We start from the raw sequence: 26811 nt of genomic DNA on the forward strand, positions 1-26811 counted from the left end.
AATGAAAACGAAATCTGTTTTGGCTTTTCAATTCACTGGAAATTTGGAAATGTTTCACTCCAACCCAAAACTCTTTTGCCAGAAGCTGGGAATGAGATGGATCACTCGATGATTCCCTGTTCTGTTCATTCCCTCTGGGGCACCGGGCATTGGCCACTGTTGGAAGACAGGATACTGGGCTAGATGGACCTTTGGTCTGACCCAGTAGGGCCGTTCTTATGTTAGAATCATAGAATATCAGGGTTGGAAGGGACCTCAGGAGGTCATCTAGTCCAACCTCTACTCAAAGCAGGACCAATCCCCAACTAAATCATCCCAGCCAGGGCTTTGTCAAGTCAGGCCTTAAAAACCTCTAAGGAAGGAGATTCCACCACCTCCCTAGGTAACCCATTCCAGTGCTTCACCACCCTCCTAGTGAAAAGGTTTTTCCTAATATCCAACCTAAACCTCCCCCACTGCAACTTGAGACCATTACTCCTTGTTCGGTCCTTGTTCTTGTTCTTCCGTTGTTGAAATTTTCGGAATTGCCAGTGAACTGAAAAAGCCATTTGTTGCTCAGATCCGGTGCTGAGCACTTCTGAAAAATCTGGCACTGACTGTGAATGCTCCTTACCGAGCTCTGGAAAAGATGCTGCTGGGGTCCTGATCCAAAGCCCAACCAGAGAGACAGTCATTGACTTCAAGCCCTAACCCTACAAGATACTAAATTTCTTGTCAAAACTTTTCTGAGTGGCTGTCGCAATATTTCCACCTCTGATGAAGAGAACAGACTTCCAGCCTGGAGGGGGCTAGCAAGAAGGATAGCAATTGCTGGTTATGTTATAGCTGGGGAAAGGGGAAAAAACATCGGCGTGACGAATATCTGGTGTTCTGTATCTATTCAGTGTGATCTCCAAGGTGAGTTAAATTGAGAGCTCTAATGAGAAGAGCGAATGTAACAGGCTGTGATGTGGAAATAAATAGCTTGGTGAGAACCCTCCTGATCAGTGTATTTTTGGGGCTGTTATCCCAGTCAGATCAGTGATCCCTGGCCACCGTCCCCTGCATACTGTGTTCCCGCTGGGAATGGAAAATATTGACAGGCACTACTCTGGGATAGCTGCCAAGGAAGAAGAGCTCCGTGTAGCTTGAAAGCTTGTCTCTTTCACCAACAGAAGTTGGTCCACCTTGTCTCGCTAATATCCTGGGACTCAATATGGCCACAACAACACTGGTCACTACAGGGAAAGATCCAGGGACTTCCTTTACAGGTGGTCCAGCTCTACCGCTGGGAAACATTATATTGAAGGACAGTCTCTTGATTGCAAGCGTATTTGGGGTGGGTATGGCCTGGCACAGGGAGGAATGGATAGGGTGGGCATGGCTGGCACTGGGATGAGTGTATGAGGTGGGCATGGATTGGCGTGAATGATCTGCAGGGCAGAGGGTGGATGTCCCTGAGGCAGGACTGGATTTTTCAGGTTTCTTGAGCATTCTAAAAATAAATAAATAATCACAGCCGAGAAGAAAACCTGACCGTATAAAAGTGTTAAAAGCAACATCCTCTCTGCATGGCCTGCAGCTGCACTTAATGGATCCCAATACGCGTGGCACAGAGCTTGGACGGGCACTCCAGGAACTTCTGCCTGGGAGACAAACAAAAACTAAACATCATGTTGACCTCAGACATTTCTCCCAGGATTCTTCCCCCAGCCTCACCCCTCCTTTCATTTCAGAGCAAACTTCCTACCAGGTCACATTCACTTTAGCCTGAAATGAGTTTGACTTTCTGTTCAGAAGGGGAGGGCTGCTCTGGCCATCAGCTCTGTCTTTGAAGCACTGTGCCTCTGATTCCCACTGTCATTGACATTTTACACACGTGTCCTTCAATGGAGTCGCTCCTGATTACACCGGTGTAAAAGGAGACCCGAATCAGGCCCGCGGATTTGTGGGGAGCTGATTTTCCTGCCCCTTGTGTTAAATCTCAGAGTGATTTTTTTTCAACAATAGCTGAAGTTTTTTTTCTTCTACCTTCCAAATGAACATTTTAAAAAGGTGCTGTCAAGGAATTTTAGGCTCAACATTTCAATCTTCTTGCAGTTACAAAACCTGATATAAATAGAAAATGCTTCTGATTCTGATTTTTTATTTTTTGATTCTGACTTCTGAGTTTTAGTTTTAAAATTTCAGTAAGAACAGGGTGCCTATTTGTTGTTGTTTCGGTTTACACATTTTCCCGCAGTGTCATTGTTATGTTGATGTTAATGTTTATACCTTTTTGTTAGTGGTGGTAGGTGTAGTGAGTAATAACAATAATGAATTAATAATTAGTGTCGAGCACTGACGGTAGTACATGCATAATGCTTTACAACTGGAAGGTGAAAGTGACAAGAAAAAAATGAAAGTGACTAGACTAGGTTCAATATCCAAATTGAGGGAAATGTAAAAGGCAAATGGTGGAAAGAAAATTTTATTTGGACTATTATTTCAGTTGCAATATTTGAAGGTACCATAGGGCTAAAATTTGCTTTTTGATTGTATGAGGTTTATGTTCAAAGTGTCTTTTTAATAGCCTTGTTCTTTCTTTCTTTCTTTCTTTCTTTCTTTCTTTCCCCATACACCCCCATATCTATCTATCCCCATACGCCCCCATATCTATCTATCTATCTATCTATCTATCTATCTATCTCCATACACACCCAATATTGGGCTGTTTCATTTGCAAAGGGTGATGCTAAATGCAGGTTCAGTTGAATAAATTGGGACTTTATTAAACTCTGAACACTGCTCCATCCACATGGCTGACTTGTCTCCTTGCCCCCCCCCCATTTCCTCTTTTCCCTGGACACCCCTCAATGATTGTTCCTCCAGGGAACCTGGATCCTCTGACTCCAGTTCCACTGACCATGATACTGGGCTAGTATATGGCCGTACAACATCCTGGCACCTCTTTGAAGATGCTATCTTCTTCTTCAGAATCTCATCTTTCACTTTAAAAAAAAAAAAGTCTTTAGCTGTCACAGTTGCAAAGGAAACCTCAGATGTGACCCACGTGTAACCGCTGCAGAGACATCCAAGCAAGCCTGCAGAGAGCCAGGGCCAGTAGCTTGGAGGGAGGCTAACACCCCCATTCATCTCAAGGAGGAGTTAACTGGGGTGATCATTTAAATGTTAGCAGTGTTAACTATTTCCTGGAAAAGGAGAGGGAGGGTCACAGAACAGCCCAATCTGCTGGGTGGGATTTTGAGGTCTCAAGCGGTGACATTTGGGGATACCCCCCCCACTCAGGAAGGAACCAAACTCAATGAGCCTAGAGTGCTGCACCATCATATTTCAAACCTCTACTGTGAGCAGTGTCTCATTTTGATGACTCGTGGGTGCAACTTACTTTTGGGGAGGAGCTTGGAACAGTACAGACACCTTTCCCCTCCCCCAGTTCAGCCCCACAGACTCGGGGTGGTGATTATCCTAGGGGAACAATTGGGTCCTGATCCCGCAATCAGATCCAACTTTGGCAGTTGCTTAACTTTGCGCACCGGGGCAGTGCCACTGACATCAACCTGCCTGCATAAAGTTAAGCCTGTGTGTAACGTTTGCAGGGTTGGAGCCATAGGCCGGGATTTCCAAAATGAGGTGCCTAATTCCAATGAGATTTGGGGGCCTACCTCTGTTCGACTGTCTACACTACAGACATCTGCCAGCGTAGCTATATTAGGCAGGGGGAAGATGTCCCACTGGCCGAGCTTGCAAAGGGTTTCCCCTCAACAGGATGGCATTTCTCTGTCCGGCTGTAACTTTTGAACGCTGCAGCCAATCATTTGTAAAATTTCAGAGGATGTTCTAAGCATTGATGGGCAGGACCTTTTTTTTTTTGGGGGGGGGGGGGGGTCAGAAAACCAAAAGAGGGGAAATGGGGGCGGGGCCAAATTGATGCTTATAAATGTCTGGGAGGTGCCCAATCTCACTCTGAAGCAAGTGAAATAACAATGGCTAAACAGCATACCCCTGATGACAGAATCAAACCCAAACCTGGTGCAGCTGCAGTGGACTGACCCTTTACTAGGTGACAGCCTGACCCTGCAAACATGAGCCAAATTCCGCTGGCTTCAAGGGGACCAGAGGCGGCTCAAGACAATCTGCTTGCCCTCGGCAAAACTCCACCTCCCCACAGGCCTAAGGCAGCAGATTGGCCCCGGATGTTCTCTCCTAATGATGGATTTTAATGATTGGCCTTGTGGCCTGGCCCAAGCTGCCCTGCTATGATGGGGGGCAGCTGGGCTAAATCTGCCACCCTAGGCAGCTGCCTAGTTGGACCACAAGGCAAGGTGGGTGAGATCTCGCTGACGTCCTGGGACCATCCCAGCTACAACAACGCTGCCTAGGGAAGTGGGGGAATCTCCTTCCTTAGAGGTTTGTAAGACCTGGCTTGACAAAGCCTTGGCTGGGATGATTTAGTTGGGGATTAGGTCCTGCTTTGAGCAGGGGGTTGGACCAGATGACCTCCTGAGGTCCCTTCCAACCCTGATGTTCTATGAGTCTGTGAAGCATCCGTGCTGGCAGGATCGGGGCCCTAAGTTCTCTTTTCCCCTCTGGCTGGACAGTCCCCCCCCCCATCCCTGTTCACAATGGGCGGGGCCTGCCGCTTTCAAGAAGGAAGGGAACCAATCTCTTGCACCACCCCGCAAGGGGGCGTGGCCAACAGGGAGGAGGCGGGGCTTCGCAGCCCCAAGTGCTGCTGCTTTGAATAAGAGGGAGGCTAGCGCGGCTCTTGAAGGCAGAGGATGGAGCAGGTGGAGTGACAGAGCGGGGCAGACGAGGCAGCTCCCAGGAGTGGGGGGAAATCCCCCCCCCCTTTCGCGAGACCCTTGGAAAGAGGGGGGGGGTCAGGGGGAAACTCCCCCCCCCCCCCGCCCCCTGGAACCGAGCGGCTCTTTCTGGGATCTTTAGTTAGGAGGATTTTGCACACACCGAGCTTGGGACGTGGGGACGGGGGGGGGGGTTTCTGCTGCCTTTGCTCCTGGCGTGTCCGGACCGGCGATGAAGCCCCGGCCCAGCGTGTGAACCGGACTCCGCCGCCGCTGAAGCGGGGCTGGGAGCTGTGGGGCGAGCGCTGCAGAGATTTTGGTGCGCGGCGGCGGGGGGGTCTCTCGCTCTTTTTTTTTTTCCTTTGCACAACCCTGATGAGTTGCTGAGGGAGGGGAGGGGGCTGATCTCCCCCCCACACACCTCCTCCCCTGCAAACTCGCCCACCCCGCCTCGCTTGGCAAGTCGATGGGAGCCCTGGACCCAGCCTCCGGAGCCAGCAGCCCCGCGCTCACCATGCTGAATGGGGCCCAGAGCCAAAGTTTTGCCAAGGAGCCGCTGGATCTGCAGGGGGCCAAGGAGCCGGCCGAGCTGAAGATGGGCGTCCCGGAGCGGTTCTACTTCCCCGACGCCCCGGCTCCGGAGGGCTGCCCGCTGAGCCTGCCCTACAGCGCCCCGATGGTCCCCGGGGGCTTCGGGGGCAGCGCTCCGGCCACCGGCCGCTTCCTCAGCCCGGCCCTGAGCAGCTGCTCCGCCTACAGACCCCAGCCGCCGCCCGCCGCCGCCCAGCCGGGCGGCCACGGCTTCGCGCTGCCTCCCGGCGAGCTCTACCCCGGCGGCGGGGAGCTCTACCCGAGCCCGGCGGCGGGGGACGGCTGCTACCCGGGCGCCGTGCAGCACGTGTTCCCCCGGGGCCCGCTCTACCCGGTGCCCGGCTACCAGCTCTCCGGCAAGATCCAAGTGATGCTCAACAACTACCCGCTCTGGGCCAAGTTCCACAAGCACCAGACCGAGATGATCATCACCAAGCAGGGCAGGTGAGGCCGGGACAGGGGGGCCTGGGCCCCTCCGGAGGGTGCGGGGCGGGGTTGGGGGGGGGCTGGGGACGGGCGCCCCCCTACAAGGGCGGGAGGGGGTCTGGTGAAGGTGGTGGGGAGATTGGGACTCCCCCAAATCTAGTGGGGGGGGATGGAGACCTCCCCCTAACGCGATCCCATTTCTAGCCCCCCCCCCGGCTTCGCCAGCCAAGTCCTAAAACTTCCCTGGAGAGAGCCAGCGCTCCTCGCTCGCCCCGCGGCTCCCCGCACCTACCTGCCCGAGTGGGACACCGCGGGGCGCTACGGGGGTGTAGGGCGCGGGTCCCGGGAGGGGGGGGGATCTGGCTCGCTGGGTGTCTGCAAGTCCTGGGAGTTGTTTTCGGCAATCTTGGCTCTTTGACACCTGCCGGGTCGGTACATCCTTCGGGGTGAGTGAAATGCCAAAGCGGCCCGGGGCTCAGGGTGTAACCTGCCCCGCGTGGGCCCCCGGGTCCGGATCTCAGCCCCTCCCGTGCAAAGCCGGGCTGTGTTTGCGCAGCGCCCGGCAGGGTGGCCTCCTGGGCTCTGACCGAGTCTCATAGCGACTAGGGGAAAACTAGTAATAAGTGAAGTGCCTGGGGGTTCCTCTGCCTTTTCACTGGTGTAACGGAGAGCAAAGTCTGGCCCTGACGAGGGAGCGTGTATGTCATGACTTTGGTCTTCCACACACACTGGCTTTCTCTCGCTCCTCTCTTGGCTTTCTGAGTGTGAGGGCTCCAAGCCAACTGCTGTCTGCCTGGCCATCTCTGAGCGGCTCTCCCGGCTCACCTCCTGTATTTCTGCTTGGGTGCCCAGCCGCTGGTGCCCACTGGACACTCTCGGGGGCTTGGTACGTCCCAGAGCCAAGTCCGCACAAGAATGACTGGGCAGGTTCTGAGCCACTGGGCACCTGCTCTGTCCCCTCCGGTCCCTGTGGCAGGCTCGCTCAGATGTGCCAGCGAGCTCAACAAGCCGAGAGAAACCATTTGACTCGATGCCAGGGTTCCTGACCAGGCAGGGTCCCCAGGCAGTACATGAGCAGGGTCACGGGAAGCCAGGGTTTTAGCCAACACTAAAACTGTGTCCTCCTTTCCCAGGCTTGTCCGCTCCAAATGCTGCGGCTCTTTAATAATCATGTTGATGACAACCTAGGGTCAAATGCTCTGGTGGCGTAACTCCACTGACTTCAATGGCATTGGGCCAGCAGGGAATTTGAACCCTGAAATGCCATGGAGTTGTATGATGAATGCCCATCTTTGGCCCAGTCAGCTCCAAGCCCTTGACAAACATCAGCCCCCACCACGTCACAGGCTCCCCCATGCTGCAGATGGGGACGCTTTGCCCTGTGGTAGCCCCATCTGCCTGCCTCTGAAGCCCAGTGGCAAGAGGGCCTCTGATTTCAGATAATACGTAGCCCTGCCATGAGTGCAGGGGACGGGAGGAGATGACCTCTGGAGGTCCCTTCCAGTCCTACCATTCTGATTCAGTGGGTGTAGGGTCTGTAAGGTGTCAGGCATGTTTCACCTAGGGCTGCCTGTGACTACAGCGCCATCACAGATCACAGTCTGCCTGTGTCACTTCTGCACGGAAGGGGTGCTACAAAATCAGGGCCTACTCCTGGGAGGCGTTGAGCACTCTCAGCTTGGGGTGGTTGTATTTGTTCTTTAAGCGGTAGGCTGCTTCCTAGCAGGCACAGTCCTATTTCAATGTCAGTTTAACAGGCGGACGCACACACGCTGGACCGGATTCCCCCTGCTGGTGTAAATCAGCGGAGCTCCATCGACTTCCCTATTGCCGTGCTGATTTGCACCAGCGGGGGATCTGGCCCCTTCTTTTTAACCTAACCTGCCTCCCTTGTAGGTGTGCTTTCTCGCCTCCTCTGCCAGGGTGAATGCATTTTATAAGATGCTTTTTAATCACTTATTAAAAGCTGGAGCTGCCACTGCCAATCCGTGCAAAACCGAGCTTCAGAAATGGCTAAAACGCCGCCCTGATCTGGTGGGTTTGGCTGCTGCTGTGATGGGGCATCTCCTTTTCACCCAGGAGGTCTCCGCACCTATCAGCTTTTTCTTTCTTTCTTTGGCCCAGACAGACGGTGTCACTTTGATGCCGAAACCAACCTGCTTAATGTGTTGAAAGTCTAAACGTGTTAAGGCCGGTTCATTTCCCAGGCAGGCTTCAGGCCTGGGATCCTGTGGCGCATGCCCTCTGCGAAGCACTCAGGGCGATTCAGTTACATACCATCACTATCAAGGGGACGGGGAAGGGAGAAAAAGAAAGATCCAAAAGCAACTGGAGCTAGAAAAAAGCCCTGTCTAGTATTCTGTCAATTCCCTTCTCTGCCTGCAAACCCCAGTGACTCGGTTCCTCTGGAAATTTAAATTCAGATTGGGGATGGAACACATTTGATAGGTTTTCAGTATCTGAGATTTTTTTTTTTCCACTGCTGGGGTCATATAGAAACCTACTAAAATATCACCAGAAGAAATAGCTTCCTCTTTCCCCTGAGCCCAGAACTAACCCCCTTCCAAATGAGTTTTAACTGCACATAGGATGCATTCGCATAGTTAATTCCGCCCCTCTGAGCCTTTCACTAAATCGAATATGATGCGTTAAATTCATCTGTTGCTGTGGGGTGTTAAACAAACGCCGCCCAGAGGTGGCTGCATTCCAGAGGGGCTTAAAATGATTCACGTGTAGAGACGGCCCAGTCCTGCTGCCCTGGCACTAGATTGGAGTCTCGCCATTGACTTCAGAGGGAGCAGGATCGGGGCCCCTCGTCTGCCAAGCTGGTTGGTTTTGATAGTGCTTTGAGATCCTTCTTCTGTAACGGTGCTGTGTGAATGCGTAGGCCGGGATTTTCGAAAGTGGCTAAAGATTTTTGTGGCCTCACTTGCGACCCCTGAAATGGGGCTTCATTCTCTCGGAGCCAGGGGTGGGTCCGTGCTGACTGAAAGTCAGGCCCCTTTCATCTGGATACTGCCAAATTGACACCCAGCCCAAACATCTTCCATAATCACGGGCCCGATCCTGCCACCATTGAAATCAATGACACAACTGACGTTGGTTTCAGGGGAGCAGGATCAGGCCCTAAAATATCCCCCTCCCCCAGACTTAGGATTTTATTGCTTTAGAGATTCGGTCTCTATTGGTTTCAGGAGTTACTCATTGGGTTTCTCTAAGTCTTCCCCACCCCACCCACCCCTGGGCTGATTGCAAGCTGAATAAGCAAATAATCAGGTTCTGATGGGGTTTTAGAGTGAAGGGAAGCCCATTACCTCCCCAGCGCTGCGAATTTTGGGGAGGAAGAGAGGGATCTGCTTGGTGCTCCATGGCGGTCGCTCAGCTAGGCTTGAATTTGTGGGGTTCCCTGTGGATCCAACCTGAGTGTCCCCCGGGCTGCTCTTTGAAATCCGCTGTCGCCTAAATACAACCCAGGCTGGGCATGGAGTGTGGCTGTCTTTTCAGGCTGACTCCTGCCAAGGCAAGTCACGCCCTTACGAGAAAGCGCTACAGTATTCTGCGCTAATGGTCTGACATTGACTAAGACCCCTGAGTTTGGGGTAACTCCAGCAGAGTGTGTGTGTGTGTGTGTGTGTGTGTGTGTGTGCGTGTGTGCATGTGTATAATTACACAGGGCAGAGCCTATCTGAGCTCGCCTTGAATTTGGGGTGCTTAATAGTTAACTCCTTCCCTTTCGGAGGATACTTAAATCATCTCCAAATGGCCCACAGGAACTGTGTGTGTGTTGGAAGGTGGAAGTGCTTCATTTGGACCCATCTCTCTCTTGCTCACACAAATTACAGTTCGAGGGGCTGATCTGGCATCCACTGGAGCCATGGTTTCATTGGACATGGATCACGCCCAGATATTTAGATGCCTGTTGAAATCAGCGAGAGTCAGGTGCCTAAACACCTTTGACAGAACCAGGCCTCTGTCCCAAACCCAGCTCCTTGTTACAGCATCACCACCATGGGTTGGCCCATTGCTGCAGTAATTTTCTTCTCAACGGGCGTCTGGGACAAATCTGGTGCCGGACCCATCCTTCCAGACGTGGGATGGGCCCTGTTAATTCTACAGTGCGCTCTACCCCGTGGGAACACAACCGCAATCTGACAGTCAAAGCTGGAGACCCCTTCCTTAGTTTTATTTGCGATGGGCTTGTCTAGACTGGGAAAACTTGGGTTGACATAACTCCACGGAGGCAGGGGCACTAGTGCAACCCCCCTAATGTGCTGGTGCAAAACTGGGCTTGCACTAGTACAGTTTACCAGGGTGGGTTGCACTGGTGTAAGCACCAACTTGCACGGATGCACGGTGCAAAGTAAATCCAAAGACAGACTGGCCCTGAGGCTAAACTCTCCTTGGAGTCGTTGGACCTGATTCACTCCCCCCGGTGTAAAATGAGGCGCACGCTCCACTGAAGTCAGCCGGGCTTGCCTGGTGCAATGTTACTCTGCAAAGAGCTTTTCTTTCCCTTGTTGGTATTAGCGGGCCGGGGCGGGGGGGAGGCGAGCAGCAGCGTCTCCCTGACTCTTGTGTCTCTTGCACGGCCGTGGTTATTGTGGCTCCGCGCCCTTTCATCATCTCAGACTCAGCGGCAGGCTTTTCATTGGGAGACAAGTCGACTCAGGAAATCAGCAGCCCACCCGCCGCCCCTCCACGACGGGTGTTTTTTAACCAGAGGGAGCAAGCGGGGCTGTGTTCTGTGGTGTGCTCAGGAGATGGAAAAGGGGCCGGGGGGTGGGGGGGAGGAAGGCTGGGGTTCAGCAAACCCATTAACCATCAAACTTCGCTGTTGTGAAGCTGGTCCATTATGAGAGAAGTCCTCATAGCACTGCGGTGGAGACGGTAGAATCATCCCCATTTTACAGACTGGACAACTGAGGCACAGAAAGCTGGTGCTGTCCCAGCCAGACAGGGAGTCAGTCCAAGGTTCTAACCCTAGGTCTGCTATCTCCTTCTAAAGCTCATTCCTCCAGCAGGCAAGGTGGCGGGTGGATGCTTTGGGGAGGGGGAAAATCAGATCGTCGGCTGGTGCAAATCGATGGCAGTGGAGCTGGGCCATTTTACGCCCATTGAGTGCTGCCCCCACTGGGAACCTGACCCCCCCCCAAGGCTTTGTGGCTCTGTGTCTGTAAATAAGGCCCCCCCATGGAGTCCCACCTCAGCACCAGGCCACTGATTTCCACACCCTTGCACCTGCCCCTGTATCCTAGACCCTTTCACCCAAATCGCTAGGACATGCCTGTTAACAGGGCAGATTCAGAGGCAAGGCCTATGCATGGGTGACTTAGGGGGCTCATAGACTCCCTTAGACCTACTTACTGATCTGCAAGGCAGGCTAGAGGCCTCCGACTCCCTCTGGACAGACTTACTCACTTCTGAAGTTGGCCCAAAAATATCCTTCCACCAGAGCACCTACATAATCTTCCACTCGCACCCACTTACCTGCGTGTTCCCTGTGTCACTGCTTCACGACTCGTCACCACCCCGGATCCTTCCATCTCCTATCCTTAGCAGCGAGCCATGGCCCTCACCCCAGCCCACTCCTCCCCCTTCTGTTTCAGAACCACACTCCTGTGGTCTCCACCCTGCGCTTAGCATAGCGTATGATAGCGTGGTATGAGGCTGGGGAATGTATGAGCAAGTAACAATGTATTGCAGCCTAGATAGAGCCCCCCCACACACACACATTCAGGAATCATGTTTATTACAGAAGTAGCAGCGTGGAGTTTTAAGTGTAGACAAGCCCTCAGAGTAGCTCTGTTGCCCCTGGTGTCGTGCTGTCGATTTGAAGCAGAATTCCCTATGGAAATCAAAGCAGGAATGTTCTGCGTAGAGAGACACCATCAACTCAAACTCCAGTCCATTTAAATCAAAGAATTTAAAAGTGGTTTCACATCCTATCCGTACCCTGGAATCCCCCTGCCGTATTTTACAATTGCGTTTTCTTATATATAGGTGGGGGGGGAAGGGGGAGATTTTCTTTCCCCTGTAGTGTGTATAAAGACCCACACCAACAATAAGGGAAAATTGACTACAGGGGAAAACTATGAAATTGACTATAACAGAGGAAATGGTGAAGCTGACAAGACACCGAGTGCTGTCAAATGCACAAAGTAAACAATGTGGAAAAACATATAGAAAAATGTGTTTTGGTTTTTTCCCCTCTCTCCACTTCCTCTCATTAACCTCATCAACCTGAGGTGTTGCTTGTAACAATATTAGTTTGTTTTTAAATCAGATGTTAGAGAGAGAAGGTGAGGGAGGTAATATCTTTTGTCGAACCAACTTCTGTTGGTGAAAGAGGCAAGCTTTTCTGCTACACCCACAGACACACGACTCTTTTTCAGCTCTATGAATCTCAAAAGCTTGTCCTTCTCACCAGCAGAAGTTGGTCTGATCAAAGATACTACCTCATCCACCTTGTCCCAGGATATTAGAGAGCCCAACAGGGCTGCAACAACGCTTTCAATCAAAGGTGTCATTTTAAAATTGATGAGGTGACAGCTTGTCTGAATTGAAATCAACGGCAGAACACTCATTGACAGCAGTAAGGCCAGGATTTCATTTCAGGTTTCATTGAAAACCAAGCTCTTTGGGGGAGGGACTGTGTGTGTTTGTATCGTGCCTAACGCAATGGAGCACGGGTCTGTTTGAGACCCCCAAGGACTGTCTAAACACAAAAGCAGTGTAGTTAAATTCATACAAGCCCCCTAGTGTGGATGCAGTTATACCAATATAAAGGGGCTTTATGCCGGTATAACTAGTCCCATATGGGATGGGAAATAAATTATATCAGTGTGAAACCAGATGTACCCTTGGAAGGTTTTACAGGTATCGCTTATTCCAGCCCCATAGAGCAAAATAATCTATGCCAGCAAAAGCACAATTTTGGCAATATGACTCTGTTTACACTAGGGGCTTTTGCTAGCACAGCTGTGTTTTGTCCGGCGATCACACCTCTTCACACCCCTGACTGACCTAGATATGCCGGTGGACGTTTGTAGCGTAGACGTGACCTGAGTCACTTTTGTATCAATATAATTGCGTGCATGGTAGGAGTTCTATTGGTATAACTTGATCAATTGAAAAAAACAGCTCCCTAACTGACCTAGTGGTATCAGTATAAAATCTGTGTAGTTCTGCCCCAAGGCACTACCTTGATACTCAGACAATATGGCCCTGGCTTCCAAGAGGTGGCCAGTCCTTGCTGGTGGCTTAAGCCAGGGTTTTTTCTATACATCAGTCCTCAGACACATGCTAGAATTTAGGGTCTTAAAGCGTTCCTCTTTCGATGTTCTACGTGATATTTGCCGCCGGAGATAAAACAGTCCCCCGCAGAGTAACACATTAAAATTCCAACCACATCAAAGTCCCCACGCGCCCGAAACTTGCTTAAATGTGAAATATATTTATTTATAAACCTTTTGGGGGCCGGTACGGCTGGGTGAGATTCTGAGCCGGCGTAAAATGACTTCTTTCCGTGGCGGTCCACGCAGCTGTGCCGCTTGAGCTCAGTGGATAACCTGGCCCGTTTATTGGAATGTCTCCATAGTTGCTTGTCAGACAAGGAGGGAAGCGACATGCTCACACGCGGGGAGATCGATGCCATTTCTGCAATAACGGCAAAACTAACAACTGGTGAATGCCTACAGTTATGTTAGGTAGGATAAACAGTGTAAGTGCTTTAAATCCTTCCTATTTAACGGCTAATCAAGCACTGGAAATGGCTATTGAATAACCTGCTCAATTTCTTCTTCAGTCTTTCCCCATAGCACCCATCCCTGTATTAGTGGAACCCTGCCTAAATTATCATGAGGGTTTCTTGCATCTTCAACCGCAGCATCTTGATTGGCCATTCAGCGGTTGGCGGTGTGATAGCAGCATACGTAGACACACCTGAGTTAGCTTTAATCTAGCTGTCTTTGATATCGGAGCAGCGTGGGCTGTACAAACTCACTCGGGACCCTCGGGTGGCTAGCCCGTGCTGCCCTGGCTTCACTGCTGTTGCTGCCGGAGCTAACGAGATTAAAGCGAGCTCAGGCGTGGTCACATGTGCTGGGATCACACCTCTGATTGCTGTGTAGACTGGGTCTCGGAGCCCAACTAATTGGATCACGGGGTCTGATCTGCTCCGGTGATGCCTGTTTCTTACAGTGCTGATTACGCCCGCCTTTGCTGCACTGTTTTGTCCTAACGAGGGCCCTGATTCAGCAGAGATCTTCAGCTCGATGGGACTTCAAAGCACGCGCTTAACTTTAAGCAGGCGCTCAAGTGCTTTGCTGAATGGAGGCCTCCTGGCGTTGAGTTCCCTTAAGTCCCAAAAGAAGAATTTTGAGTCATCTCATTCTTCTATTAACATTTGTTATTTACACGGAACTCCTCTTCCCACAAAGAAGCCATCCCACCATACCCATGAGAACCGGTGGAACAGAACATGAGCCGGGTCCTGCCTTTGTTTCACAGACAGGTTTTTATTTATTGTATTTGTTTTCTGGAGCCCTCCCTCTGGGGCCCGCAGGAGAATTTTTAGGACCGTGACTTTAAAATGAGTGAGCCCATCGGGTGTAAGCTGTAGGAGGACCATGTTTTGGGTCTGTTTGTACAGCGCCTAGCAGTGGGGGGTCCTGGTCCGTCATTGGGGTGCCTAGTTGCTGCTACAAGATGAATAGTAAGTAAGAACAGTGATGTCCTGGGAAGCAGGCATTTAAACTATATACGCGGGATGGGAGCTGGTCTGCCCCAAAGTTTGGGGCTGTTTGGAGAGGAAGGTTTGGGCTCAGACCTAGCGGGAAAACAAACAAAAATGCTCCTTCCACGGGAGGAAAGAAGCTAAACGAAAAGGGAAGCCCCAGTGGTGGTAATCTGGATCTTGAAGGCGGTCTCTGATCTGAGGAGGGGATGGGCCCCTGCTCCCAGAAGCCCCAGCCCCCTACCAGGTCTAGCCTGAGAGCCTCAAAGGCCTTAGGTGAACATGTGGGGCGAGGACACAGGTCCTGGGCCGGAGCTGTGACCAAGCAGAAATAGCATTGCTGGCTGGCGTCCCCAGCGTGACGGATGATTTTCTTTCTCAGAGTAGTAGATGGGCAATTAATGGTATGGGGGGGGGGGGAATGCGGTGGATGAGGTGTAAATAAACCTAGCTCTGAAGTCAGTGGATTTACACCAGCTGAGGATCTGGTCCTTAGCATGTTAGTTCGAACATGGATGAGATCTGAGGAGGAGAATGTGCCCTAGCACCTGGCTGGGCCTCCCTCCAGAATTCCCACCGAAGTTGGGGTGAGATAGGCTACGTTCCAAACGCCCCCTCTCGCACTCTACGGGCCGGCCCGTCCGTCCTTTCGCTAGGTCGGGACATTCCCATGAGCTGGATCCAGGTGTCCGCTGCATGACGATCTCTCTGCCTCTTCCCCAGGCACGTCCACATGGGGTTAGGCTGACCAGATAGCAAGTGTCACAAATCAGGACAGGAGGCGGGGGGGTAATAGGTGCCTATGTGAGAAAAAGACCCAAAAATCGGGACTGTCCCTATAAAATCGGGACATCTGGTCACCCTACATGGGGTCCCTCCTGCAAACTACCCCAGACTATCTGGTGCTTGTTGCAGCCCAAGGTGGGCGTGGTGAGGAGGGGGGAACAATTAGACTATTTGCCGGGGATCAGCCAGTCCTGGACCAGCCCCTCGCTGTGCTCGGCGCTGTACAAACGCCAAACACACAGATGGCCCCTGCACCTAGTCTCGCCCCTCTCCTGGTGCCGGCTGGCCCGCTGACGCGCTTTCATTGTGCGGAGAGAGGCTGGTTCTCCCATGGGGCGGCCTCCTCCTGAGTCTCGTAGGTGTCGGGTCTCGTAGGCAAAATGTCCCCCCCACCCCTCCCCGGAAACGTCCGTCTCCCCTCCCCCACCGCCGCCTCCCAGCAAGGCGGCAGGTGGGCTGAGCCGGGCGCTGGGCGACGCACCAGCCCTCCATGGAAAATGTGACTCAGCTGCCAGAAGCCGCTCGGTTCTCAGGGCCAGTTAATTTTTTCCCTGACCCAGCTCCGATCCCCTTAGGAAAAAGCCGGAGAGGCTGGAAACGGGGGGCCGGTCCCTGCACGCTCATAGCTCCTGCTGACGCTAATGCAACATTACAGCACAGTGGGACTTTTATCTCCAGTGCACACGCTCCTTCCCCAACCCCCTCATTTCCCCCCCCCCCATGCTTGGAAGTATTGCAATGATCCAAAGCAGCGCCGGGTGTCACCTCCCCAAACCTGCCCCGAAGTCCTGCCAAGAAATTAACCCTGGTCCAGTCCCTTTAACCCATGTCTCTGCGGGGGGGTTCACTCCGGCTTGGGGAATCTGTTGTCATCTGGGCCAGATCCCCAGCTGGTGCAAATCAGCCTAGCTCTGCGGAAATCAATGGAGCTGCTTTGATTTACACCGGCTGATCTGGCTCGTTATGGTTAAGCTGAGATCAGGGCCGGATGGTGTTTGTAGGATAACATCCGGGTGGGGGGGATCAGAGGATCAGAGCCCCATTGCGCTAGGTGCTTCACCAACACAGAACAAAAAGAAGGTCCAAGAGACAGCGGCTGGATGCCGGAGGGGGCGTACGAGGGACCGGCACCAGCTGCCTCGCCAGTGTTAAGTTTTTCGTGGGATCAAGGCAAAGGAGAGAGTTGAGGGAATTGCAAGAGAACAAAATTCCGCTTCATCAGCCGAGTGAAGGCCACCAGGAAGATAGCCAAGGAGGTGGCGTTGGGGGTATTTACTGGGGCAGCGTGGGAGAGAGGGGCTTGTTTGAAAATGTAACAAGTCGGTGTTGGGGGGTGGGGGGGGCTGGCACTTCAAGGAGATGATGGTTAGGTTGGGGACAGGCCCTGAAGACCAAGAATTGAAAGGGAAGGCAAATCGCTCATGTTTGAAGTGCTGGAGAAAGGGGGAGCCAGGGGAGAGATCCAGAGAGAGCGGTGGGGTGGTCAGTGATGCTCTTCGCAGCAGCAGTCCGAACAGGGCGGTGCGGGGCAAGCCTGCATTGGTCAGAGCCATGAGATGGTGAGAGTTTTAGCTGCATGGATGGAGAGGCCAGGCCGTGGCGTCTCCCGTCGGCGTGATGAATCCACCTCCCCGAGGTGTCACACAGCACTGTCTACACGGGGGGTTAGGTCGGTAGAACTGCCTCGCGCGGGATGTGGATTTTCCCCACCCCTGATTGACGGGGTTATCTGTAGTGTAGACCATGTGTGACTAAGCCATCCCCTGGTGCGCGGGTGTGGACAGCGCCGTGCTGGCAAGAGAGCCTCTCCCGATGACAGAGCTGCTGCCTCTCGCAGAGGTTGGTTTTCTGATGCCGACGGGAGAGCTCTCCCCCGAGAGCTCAGGGGCCAGGCAGGACGGTCCCGCGGGCCACCGTAGTTTGCCCACCTCTGCGCTAGATCATTGTGTTACGTGAAGGGCAGGGCCACGTGGCTTTCAGTAATGTTTAGATTTAACTTCAGCAATTGCTTCCTGTAGATTTTGGTAGCAGATCACAGCCCGGTCCCCAAGGGCTGGTATTGGACCTGTGCCCTGAGGCAGGACGGCTGTCACCTCAGAGTCAGACTTTGCGCTAGGCAGGCGAAGAACCCAGAGTCTCGCACCATCAGGCAACCGCTGTGTCTCCTGCTGAGTCAATGCGTGTGGGGGGGCCCGATCCTGCAGTGTCCCCTGCTGACAGTGCGCGGGGGTGGGCGATCCAGCAGTTGTGTGGGATCTAGATGCAGCCACATGCAGGAGGAGACGTTGAAATGGGAAAGGCCTAGATTAAAATAGCCATCCTGACTCACTGCGGCCATACTCCAGATTTACCCAGTAGGGAGTGGGGGCAGGTTCCCCCTGGCCCTCCATTTACACCCGCGGAAAGTGGATGGAAAAGGCCATCAAAGAGGGGCCAAGTTCTCAGCGGGTGTAAATCGCTGTGGCGTCTTTGAAACCAGTGGAGCTGCGTTTGTTTCCACCGGATGAGAGTCTGGACCATTGAGTTTAAAAAATCAGCGCCCGAGTTTCTGCTTTCAAGCGCACCCGTTTGCATAAGGCCTCAGCCAACACTGCGGGGAGAGAACCTGCCTCTATCATCTCCCACAATGTCACCAGACCAGCGGATTATTTTTAACTAGCGCTTGAAAAAAATTGTCTAAAACCACCTAAAATCTCCCCTTCTGCTCGTCTCCAGAATTTAAAAACGGCCCATCTGGCCGTATGAACAAACATTTCTTCAAGCTCTGTGGCACTTCTCTTCCTGTCCGAAACCGCTGCGCAGCATTATTGGGTGCTATTATGGCCTGTTGAACTGTTTCCATTGGCTTTGGATCAAATCCTTACACAGCTGCTGAGCTCCCTCCCAGAGGTGGCTGCATTCCAATGGTGGGTAAGGGGAATCTTTTTCTATCAGTCGGTAAAGGGCTCGGGGATCCATGCTAGATGCTGTGGCATTGACTATGGATTGACTCCGGTTTGGGCTGCCCAATTTGAGAACATTCTTGTGTTGCTTTTAGAGCCCCTGCTTTTAGGGATAGCTCAGTGGTTTGAGCATTGGCCTGCTAAACCCAGGGTTGTGAGTTCAATCCTTGAGGAGGCCACTTAGGGATCTGGGGCAAAAATCTGTCTGGGGATTGGCCCTGCTTTGAGCAGGGGGTTGGACTAGATGACCTCCTGAGGTCCCTTCCAACCCTGATATTCTATGGTTCTCCCCTTTGATCCCAGCCAGCCTTGGACACATTTGGATCCTGCTCTGGGATTGGATTTCATCACTCATGCCCACAATGCGTTATTACTTTACTACCAATAAATCCATCCGAGCCAAACCTCCCAGTGAAGCGTGTGTGTGTGTGGGGTGGGGGGAGGTTACCAGTGATATTAGTGAGCCCCGTAACGCAGAGTAGATACTAGACAGATCCTGCCAGGGCTTCTTAACCTCAAGAGGGCCAGGAACTCAGCTGGGGTAACTCAATGGGACTCAGGGCTGTCCTTGGCGTTCCTTATACCCGGTGAAGTTCTGGCCTCTTGAGTCCATTTGAGAGGCCTGCACATTTATCCGGCTTCGCACTGAGCTGTTTGGCTTGGGGAAAACAGCTGGTCTGGTCTGAACAGAATCTATTCCCTTGTAAACTTCCTGCCGCAGCACCCCAGCTCCCCCCACCCCCCCGAGCTGTTACTGACCAACCCAGGCTGAGGACGGCCGCACCCCCCGCTCAGACTGTCACTCGGCCGGGAGATGTGTGCTTCATTTCAACCCTCAGCCAGAGGGAGGGTCCTGGCACCGTACTGGTTTGGCGAGAGCTTTGCAGAAGTTCTCTGCCTGGCACAGCTCTGCGTGCGTATCCCCCGCCTCCACTGGTGTTCTGTGTGATCCCCTCCGGGTGGTCACCCTGTCGAAGTCTCTGTGAAGGGAAGAAGAAATTTTTGTTTGTGGATGTGCTCATGTGGTCTAGTGGTTAGAGCAGGGACCGAGCATCAGGACAGCTGGGTTTGGGAAGGAGTGTGGTCTAGTGGTGAGAGCAGGGGGGGACCCACAACGTGGGACTCCTGGCTTCTATTCTTTGGGCTGGGGGGCTGGTGGTCACAGACAGGCTGGACGACGGATTCTATTTCAGGCTGTGGTCGGCGTGCAGAGGCCTGAGGCAGGACTCCTGGGTTCTATCCCCAGCTCTTTCTCTGTGATCTTGGGCCAAGACCCCACGCTTTGGTTTCTCCATCTTTAAATTGGGGTGGCCCACCTCCTGGGGGGAGATTGTCAGCTTTCATACATTAGTCTTTGCAAAGTGCTTTAAGATCCTCAAATGAAAGATCAGGGGAAGGGTTGGAAACCTGCTGAAATCGGAGTGTTCAGGAACATCCGCACAGTTGTTTAAAAGAACACGACCTTTAAGAACGGCTTGGTCACACCAATCCATGTGCCTCTGGCCAGCCAGCGCTCTACAGATGGGGACCATACAGCAATGTTGCTCCACCTGCGGTATCTGGGTTAGGAGAAGCACTTTGAACGATAGAGCCGAGAGGGCTGGTTCTCTGCTCCGCCGCCGTGATGTAGCGCAGAATCCGGCCCGGCGTCTTCGTTCCGAGGTCCGGCTCCCCAGCCGCTGTAAATCAGCGGAGCTCCTCTGACGTCAGTAGTGCTACATCAATAGATACCAGCTAAGGATCCGGCCGGAAGAGGGTTTTCATTAGAGGTGGGTGAAAATTTTCAGCTGAAAGTCTCGGAGCAAAAACGCGCGAGCAAACCTTTTGCAGGTTGCGTCAGTTTCACCAAATTGTTCGGCGGTGGGTGGGTGGGGGAATTGCAACATTTTGATTTTTCCGGTTTGATGTTGCCTTTATTTTCTTTTCAAATTCAAAACTATTTAAGAATGCTCAAAATCGAAACATTTTGGGTCAAACAAAGCGTTTCCTTTGACCCCCAAATGTTTTTTTTTTTTAACCTTTCAAAACTGCCGGTGAACCAGAGCATCCATTTTTTTTTGTTGTTTTTTGGTCTGGCTCTAAATTTTAAGGCCCCTCGTCCCCAGGGTGCCTCCCCTTTGCAGCTCATGGTGTGGGCCTGTGTGTGTGTGCATCGCATCGTCTGTCGGTGCCAATGGGAGGTGTGCGTGTGGACACTTGTGTGGTCTGTTACGCTCCGTTTGCTGCCGCCCCGATGTGCAATGAAAAAAGCAAAAGAGGAGCTCAGTGGAAAAACAACCAAACCATCAGCCCGGGAGGAAGTTTGAAACGCTGCAGGGCCCACGGGGAGTGACTCCCTGACACCGCATTGCTGCTGTTGGCGTGGGGTGGAGTGAGTGAGTGAGTGAGGTGGGTGATACCTGGCGGGGTGGTCATGGGGAGCGATTCCACGTGCCCGTGGAAACAGCCTGTGTCCGGGACACATTGCCACTAGCCCAGTGGGCTAGCGTTAGCCATGACCTAAGCAATGGGGGAAGCAACTGTGATCTCACACCAGTTTGTACGCTGAGGGGCCTGATGCTCTGTGCACTCCCACTGGTGTTAATCCAGGGTAACGCCAATGAGTTACACCAGTGTGAACCTGGGGTAAGTGAGCCCTGTAACCCATTGACTATAAGACCAGAAGAATGGCCAGGCTGGGTCAGACCAATGGTCTCTCTAGCCCAGTGTCCTGTATTCTGACAGGGGCCCATGCCAGGCCCTTCAGAGGGAACAAACAGAACAGGGCAATTATCGAGTGATCCATCCCTGTCATCCAGTCCCAGCTTCTGGCAGTCAGAGGTTTAGGGACACCCAGAGCATGGGGCTGCGTCCCTGATCATCCTGGCTAATAGCCACTGATGGGCCTGTCCTCCAGGAACTGATCTCTCTCTTTTTTTTTTTATAGTCTTGGCCTTCATCACATCCCCTGGCAATGAGTTCCACAGGTTGACCGTGCACTGGGTGAAGAAATACTTCCCTATGTTTGTGTTAAACCTGCTGCCTGTTCATTTCATTGGGTGACCCCTGGTTCTTGTTATGTGAAGGGGTAAATAACACTTCCCTAGTCCCTTTCTCCAGCCCATTCATGATTTTATAGCTCTCTATCCTATCCCCCCTTAGTCGTCCCTTTTCGAAGCTGAACAGGCCCAGTGTTTTTAGTCTCTCCTCATACGGACGCTGTACCATCCCCCTCATCATTTTTTGTTGCCCTTCTCTGTCCTTTTTCCAATTCTAATACATCTTTTGTGAGATGGGGTGACCAGAACTGCACGCAGTACAAGGTGTGGGTGTACCATTAATTTATATAGTGGCATCATGATATTTTCTGTCTTATTTCTCTATCCCTTTCCGAATGGTTCCTAACATTCTGTTCGCTTTTTTGACGGCCGCTGCGCATTGAGCAGATGATTTCAGAGAATTATCCTTGATGACTCCCAGATCTTTCTTGAATGGTAACCGCTAATTTAAACCCCATCATTTTGCATGCATAGTTGGGATTATGTTTTCCATGTGCATCACTTTGTGTTTATCAACACCGAATTTCATTTGCCATTTTGTTGCCCAGTCACCCAGTGTTGTGAGACCCCCTTGTAACTCTCTGCAGTCAGCTTTCAACTTAGCTGTCTTGAGTAATTTTGTATCGTCTGAAACTTTGCCACCTCATTCCTTACTCCTTTTTCCAGACCACTTATGAATGTGTTGACCAGCACTAGTCCCACTACAGATCCTTGGGGAACCCCGCTATTCACCTCTCTCCACTGTGAAACAATGTTCCTGCCCATTGTTTCCTATCTTTTAACCGGTTACTGATCTATGAGAGAACCTTCCCTCTTATCCCATGACTGCCTACTTTGCTTAAGAGCCTTTGGGGAGGGACCTTGTCAAAAGCTTTCTGAAAATCCAAGTACACTATAGCCACTGGATCACCCTTGTCCACATGTTTATTGATACCCTCAAAGAATTCTAATAGATTGGTGAGGTATGTTTTCCCTTCCCTAACATATCGTGTTCATCTATATGTCTGATCACTCTGTTCTTTATTATAGTTTCCATCAATTTGCCTGGTACTGAAGTCAGGCTTACTGGCCTGTAATTGCCAGCATCACCTCTGGAGCCTTTTTAAAAAATCGACGTTACATTAGCTAAACACCAGTCATCTGGTACAGAGGTTGATTTAAGCGATAGGTTACATACCACAGTTAGTAGTTCTGCAGTTTCATATTTGAGTCCCTTCAGAACTCTTGGAGGAATGCCATCTGGTCCTGGTGACTTATTACTATTTAATTTATCAATTCGTTCCAAAACCTCCTCTACTGACACCTCATTCTGGAACCACTTCTCAGATTTGTTGCCAAAAAGAATGTCTCTGGAGTGGGAATTTCCCTCACATCCTCTGCAGTGAAGACGGATGCAAAAAGTTCATTTAATGTTTCCGTAACAGCCTTGTCTTCCTTGAGTGATCCTGTAGCGCCTGAATCAACCAGTGGACCCCATTGATTTGTTTGGCAGGCAGCCTGCTTCTGATATACTTAAAACTAACAGCAACATTTTTGTGTGTGTCTTTTGCTAGTTGCTCTTCAAATTCTTTTCCGGCCTGCCTAATTATATTTTTACACTCGACTTGCCAGAGTTTATGTTCTTTTCTGTTTTCCTCAGTAGGATTTGACTTCCAATTTTTAAAACATGTCTTTTTGTCTCTAAGCATCTCTTTAACTCTGTTTACTGTGGTGGCATATTTCTGGTCCCTTTCCTGGTTATTATTATTTATTTATTTTTTATTTGGGGCATATATAGTTTGAGCATCTCTTATGGTGTTTTTAAAAAGTTTCCATGCAGTTTGCAGGCATTTCACTCTTGTGACTGTTCCTTTCCATTTCTGTTTAACTGATCTCCTCATTTTTGTGTCGTTCCCCTTTTTGAAGTTAAATGCTGCTGTGGTGATTTTCTCTGGTACTCCTCCTAACCCCCAAAGGATGTTAAATTTAATTACATTACGGTCACTATTACTGAGCGGTTCAGCTATATTCACCTTTTGGACCAGTTAGGACTAAATCAAGAATTGTCTCACCCCTTGTGGGTGCAAGGACTAGCTACCCCAAGAAGCAGCCATTCATGGTGTCTAGAGATTGTTATCTCTGCATCTCTTCCTGAGATGACATGTTCCCAGTCAATATGCGGATAGTTGAAATCCCCCATCATTATTGGGGTTTCTGGTTTTGTAGCCTCTCTAATCTCCCTGAGCATTTCACAGTCACTATCGCCATCCTGGTCAGGCGGTCAGTGGTATATCCCTACTGCTATATTCTTCGAGCATGGAATTTCGAGCATGGAATTTCTATCCGTAGCGATTCTATGATGCAGTTTGATTCATTTAAGATTTTTGCTATGTTTGACTGTTTTCTTTCACATATAGTGCCACTCGCCTACCAGCATGACCTACTTTGTCATTTTGTACCCTGGTATTACCCATTGATTACCATCAGCCCATCAAGTTTCTGTGATGCCTATTCTATCAATATCCTATTTAATACCAGGCACTCAAGTCCACCCATCTTTTGTATTTAAACTTCTTGCATTTGTATACAAGCGCTTGTAAAAATTGTCAATATTTAGTTGTCTGCCTTCATGTGATGTAATTGAATGGGACGATTTTGCCTGACTGTTTCTCTTCAGCTGTTTCTCTTCATGTACTTTATTAACTTCTATCATTATAATATTATTCTTTATTTGTATTAAAGTAGCACCTAGAAACTCCAGGCAAGATCAGGACCCCATCGCACTAGGCCCTGTACAAACACAAAGTGGAGTTACTCCTTATATTGACACCCATGCAACCAAGATCAGGCCCCCTGTGTACATGGGCTGGGAAACTGGTGTAAGTTTCAAAGCGATGTAGCTTGCACTGATCGGACAGCCGTTGGCTATGCAAAATAAGAGCGATGAACCGGTTTGCCTGTAATCTAAAGGGTCAGATCCCTGGCTGGTGCAAACTGGTGCCTATGAGAGTTAGACCTCGAAATGACCTCCGCTGGGGTTAACTGGTGTCGCTCCATCAAAGGCTTCGGAGGATCCGGCCCTTCATTTCGAACTCGCTGGAAGTCTGGGCTATGCACACAAGGGGTCTGGCGGCACTGCAGTCAGAGGCGTGAGGGCGGCACATGTAGACTTACCGGCGGCAGTGAGGGCGGCAGCGTGGCCTAGCTGTCTGAGGAGACCCTGGGCACGTACTCGAGCAGCTCGCCCATTGCTCCTTCTGAGATCCTGCTAAGCCCTAGCTGATGCAGTCCAAAGAGCTCCCCGGTCTGTTCCCACCCCTGCTCCGTCCCAGGGTCTTACCCCCGCGTGGGAAAGCCAAACGGAGAGGATTATCTCCGTCCCAAACGGACTGGGGATGATACGGGAGACCCAGCCCATCAATAGCGGGGCCTGCCGCTAACGCGATTTGAGAGGCAACAGAAATGCCTGTCGGGGATAGCTATGGGGGGAGGGAGGCGAGACCCGGCATGGCAAATTCTCCCCCCCCCCCCCGCCCCCCACATGAGGGCAGCATTGGCCTTCCAAAAGCCCCAAGTCTGCTGTATCCCAGTGGTTGGCATGTAGGGATCGGACGGGCAGGATGCCTGGGTTCCACTCCCAGCTTTGCCATAGTCAGGCCTCCTTGCCTCAGTTTCCCCACGGGTAAAATGATACCCACGTCCTGGCGCAGGGCTTTGTGAGTCTTCATTAACAGGTTTCCAGACCCTTAATGGGAGGGTGTATAATTAAGGGGCTTGATTTCCCCACCACCACCCTTGGGTGCTCAGATACTATGATTCGGTGTGTGTGTGGGGGGGGGGGGTCTTGTATAAACTTCCAGAGGCACTTAAATGCCCTGGGACCCAAAAGCCTGGGACACGGAGAAAGAGGGGGCCTAACCCTAAGCACTGGGTTAAAACTGTGGGCCTGATTCCCCTCCCCCTGCTGTAAATCAGGAGTCACTGAGCACGAGGATGCTGGCGTGAAAATCCACTCCAGGGGGCGCTTTCTCTGAGGCAGGGGTCTCCCCGCCGCTGTGAGCTGCTTGGCCACTGACATGCTCCACTCCAGAAGTGGCTTCGTTTCAGTGCGTAGGTGCTGCTTTGGGCTCCATGTAGGATACAACGCACGGCCTGCTCCGGCTTCCATTGCCCGGGACCAGTTTAATGGCCCCGAGACCAAGCCTGAGAAGCCCCAGCCCCACCTGCCCCATACGCGTATGGGGCAATACGTTGCTGACACAGCCGTGAAAACCCTCAGCACGTCTCTGGGGAGATCCTGGTGCCCTGGGAGCAGCAAAGCGCTCCCGCTCCCCACGCCCAGGGGAGCTCGGGGCAAGCGTCTGGGAAATTCGTTTGCCTAATCGAGCAAGGAAAGCTGGCGGGAAACCGGCTCGCTGAGTGGATTCCCAGCTGGTGGGAGCTCCGTTGAACTCCGCTCAGGATCCAGCCTGCTTGGGTCTGTGAAAGTTGGGGGCACCAAAGATCTTAAGACCCGAGGCAGCCGCTCAGCTCAGTGTATCCCTCCCACACACACCCCCGCCGCCCTGGTCTGCAGCGAGTCACCATGGCAAGGCGCCGGCACTGCGCGGTATAAGTATCCCAGTGCAGGAGGGGTGCAACCGCTCCAGGATACCTCCGAGCTGAAATAAAACCAAAGCTCCCGTGGGAAAGGAACTCCCCGCTGTGTGGGGCAGACAGCTGCAGGAGGAGAATGGCTGTGTCGTGGGAGGTGCCTGGCTGAAAGCGGGGCAGCGGGTCTGGTTCGGGGCAGTTCTGGATAGGGGCCATTTGCAACCTCCAGGCTCAGATCAGGGGTCGGCTTTTGAACAGCTCCAGATTTTCAGGGCGCTTTGGATCCAGGGTTTTAGTTGGAGCCCGTGAAGATCGTGGCCGCAGAAGGGTGGGCAGGGTAGAGGGAACGTGGTCTGGACCCAGACGAGGAGCGTTATAGATGCCAACGTGCTGCGGGCAGGTGGGCTGTACCAACTTCCCCCTCCCCTTTGCAGATGCTCCACCACCCTGGCCCCCTGCTATCCCAGCCCTGAGCTCCCCATCCACCCGGCAAACCCACGGCTCTCCAGGGGCTTCTAACGCCGAGTCGGGGGTTTGCTGCCTGTCGGATCTGGAACTCTGGCTCTGTTGTCCCGAAAAGCTCATCATGGGAGCGGGGGAGTTTTACTCAGAACTAGGCCCCATGTCTGGGCAAAACCCCCAGGCCTGGGCTTCAAGAGTCATGATTAAAACGCAGAATTTCAGACCTAGACGTTTCTTTCAGACACGTCGATTTTCCTTAGAAACCCAGGGAGCGCTCGGCTTTCACAGGGAATTGGTATTTAAAAACACCTGGGTCTTGGAAATGTTTTAACCCCCCACACACACGCAACCCGCCCCCTCGGTCCCAAACCATTCGGAAAAGTGACACTGTTTGTGTAACATTTTTTACACAAGTCTGGGCTTGGGCATAGGCTGGGGGCATGGGGCAGGTTAGACATTGGGCATGGGGCAGGCTG

General features: G+C 51.9%; 1 protein-coding gene across 1 annotated transcript in view; it reads left to right on the forward strand.

Moving 5' to 3' along the window:
• The first annotated feature begins 5242 nt into the window (after positions 1-5242).
• Positions 5243-26811, forward strand: part of TBX21 (T-box transcription factor 21) — a 31813-nt gene continuing 10244 nt past the window's right edge. The window contains exon 1 of the mRNA XM_026654801.2: positions 5243-5819. Within this exon, the coding sequence (XP_026510586.1) occupies positions 5251-5819 (569 nt within the window). The 5' untranslated portion in view covers positions 5243-5250. The remainder of the gene's footprint in view (positions 5820-26811) is intronic.

Source organism: Terrapene carolina, unplaced genomic scaffold (assembly GCF_002925995.2).
Source record: "Terrapene carolina triunguis isolate 2854851 unplaced genomic scaffold, T_m_triunguis-2.0 Scaffold193, whole genome shotgun sequence".
Classification (NCBI taxonomy): domain Eukaryota; kingdom Metazoa; phylum Chordata; order Testudines; family Emydidae; genus Terrapene; species Terrapene triunguis.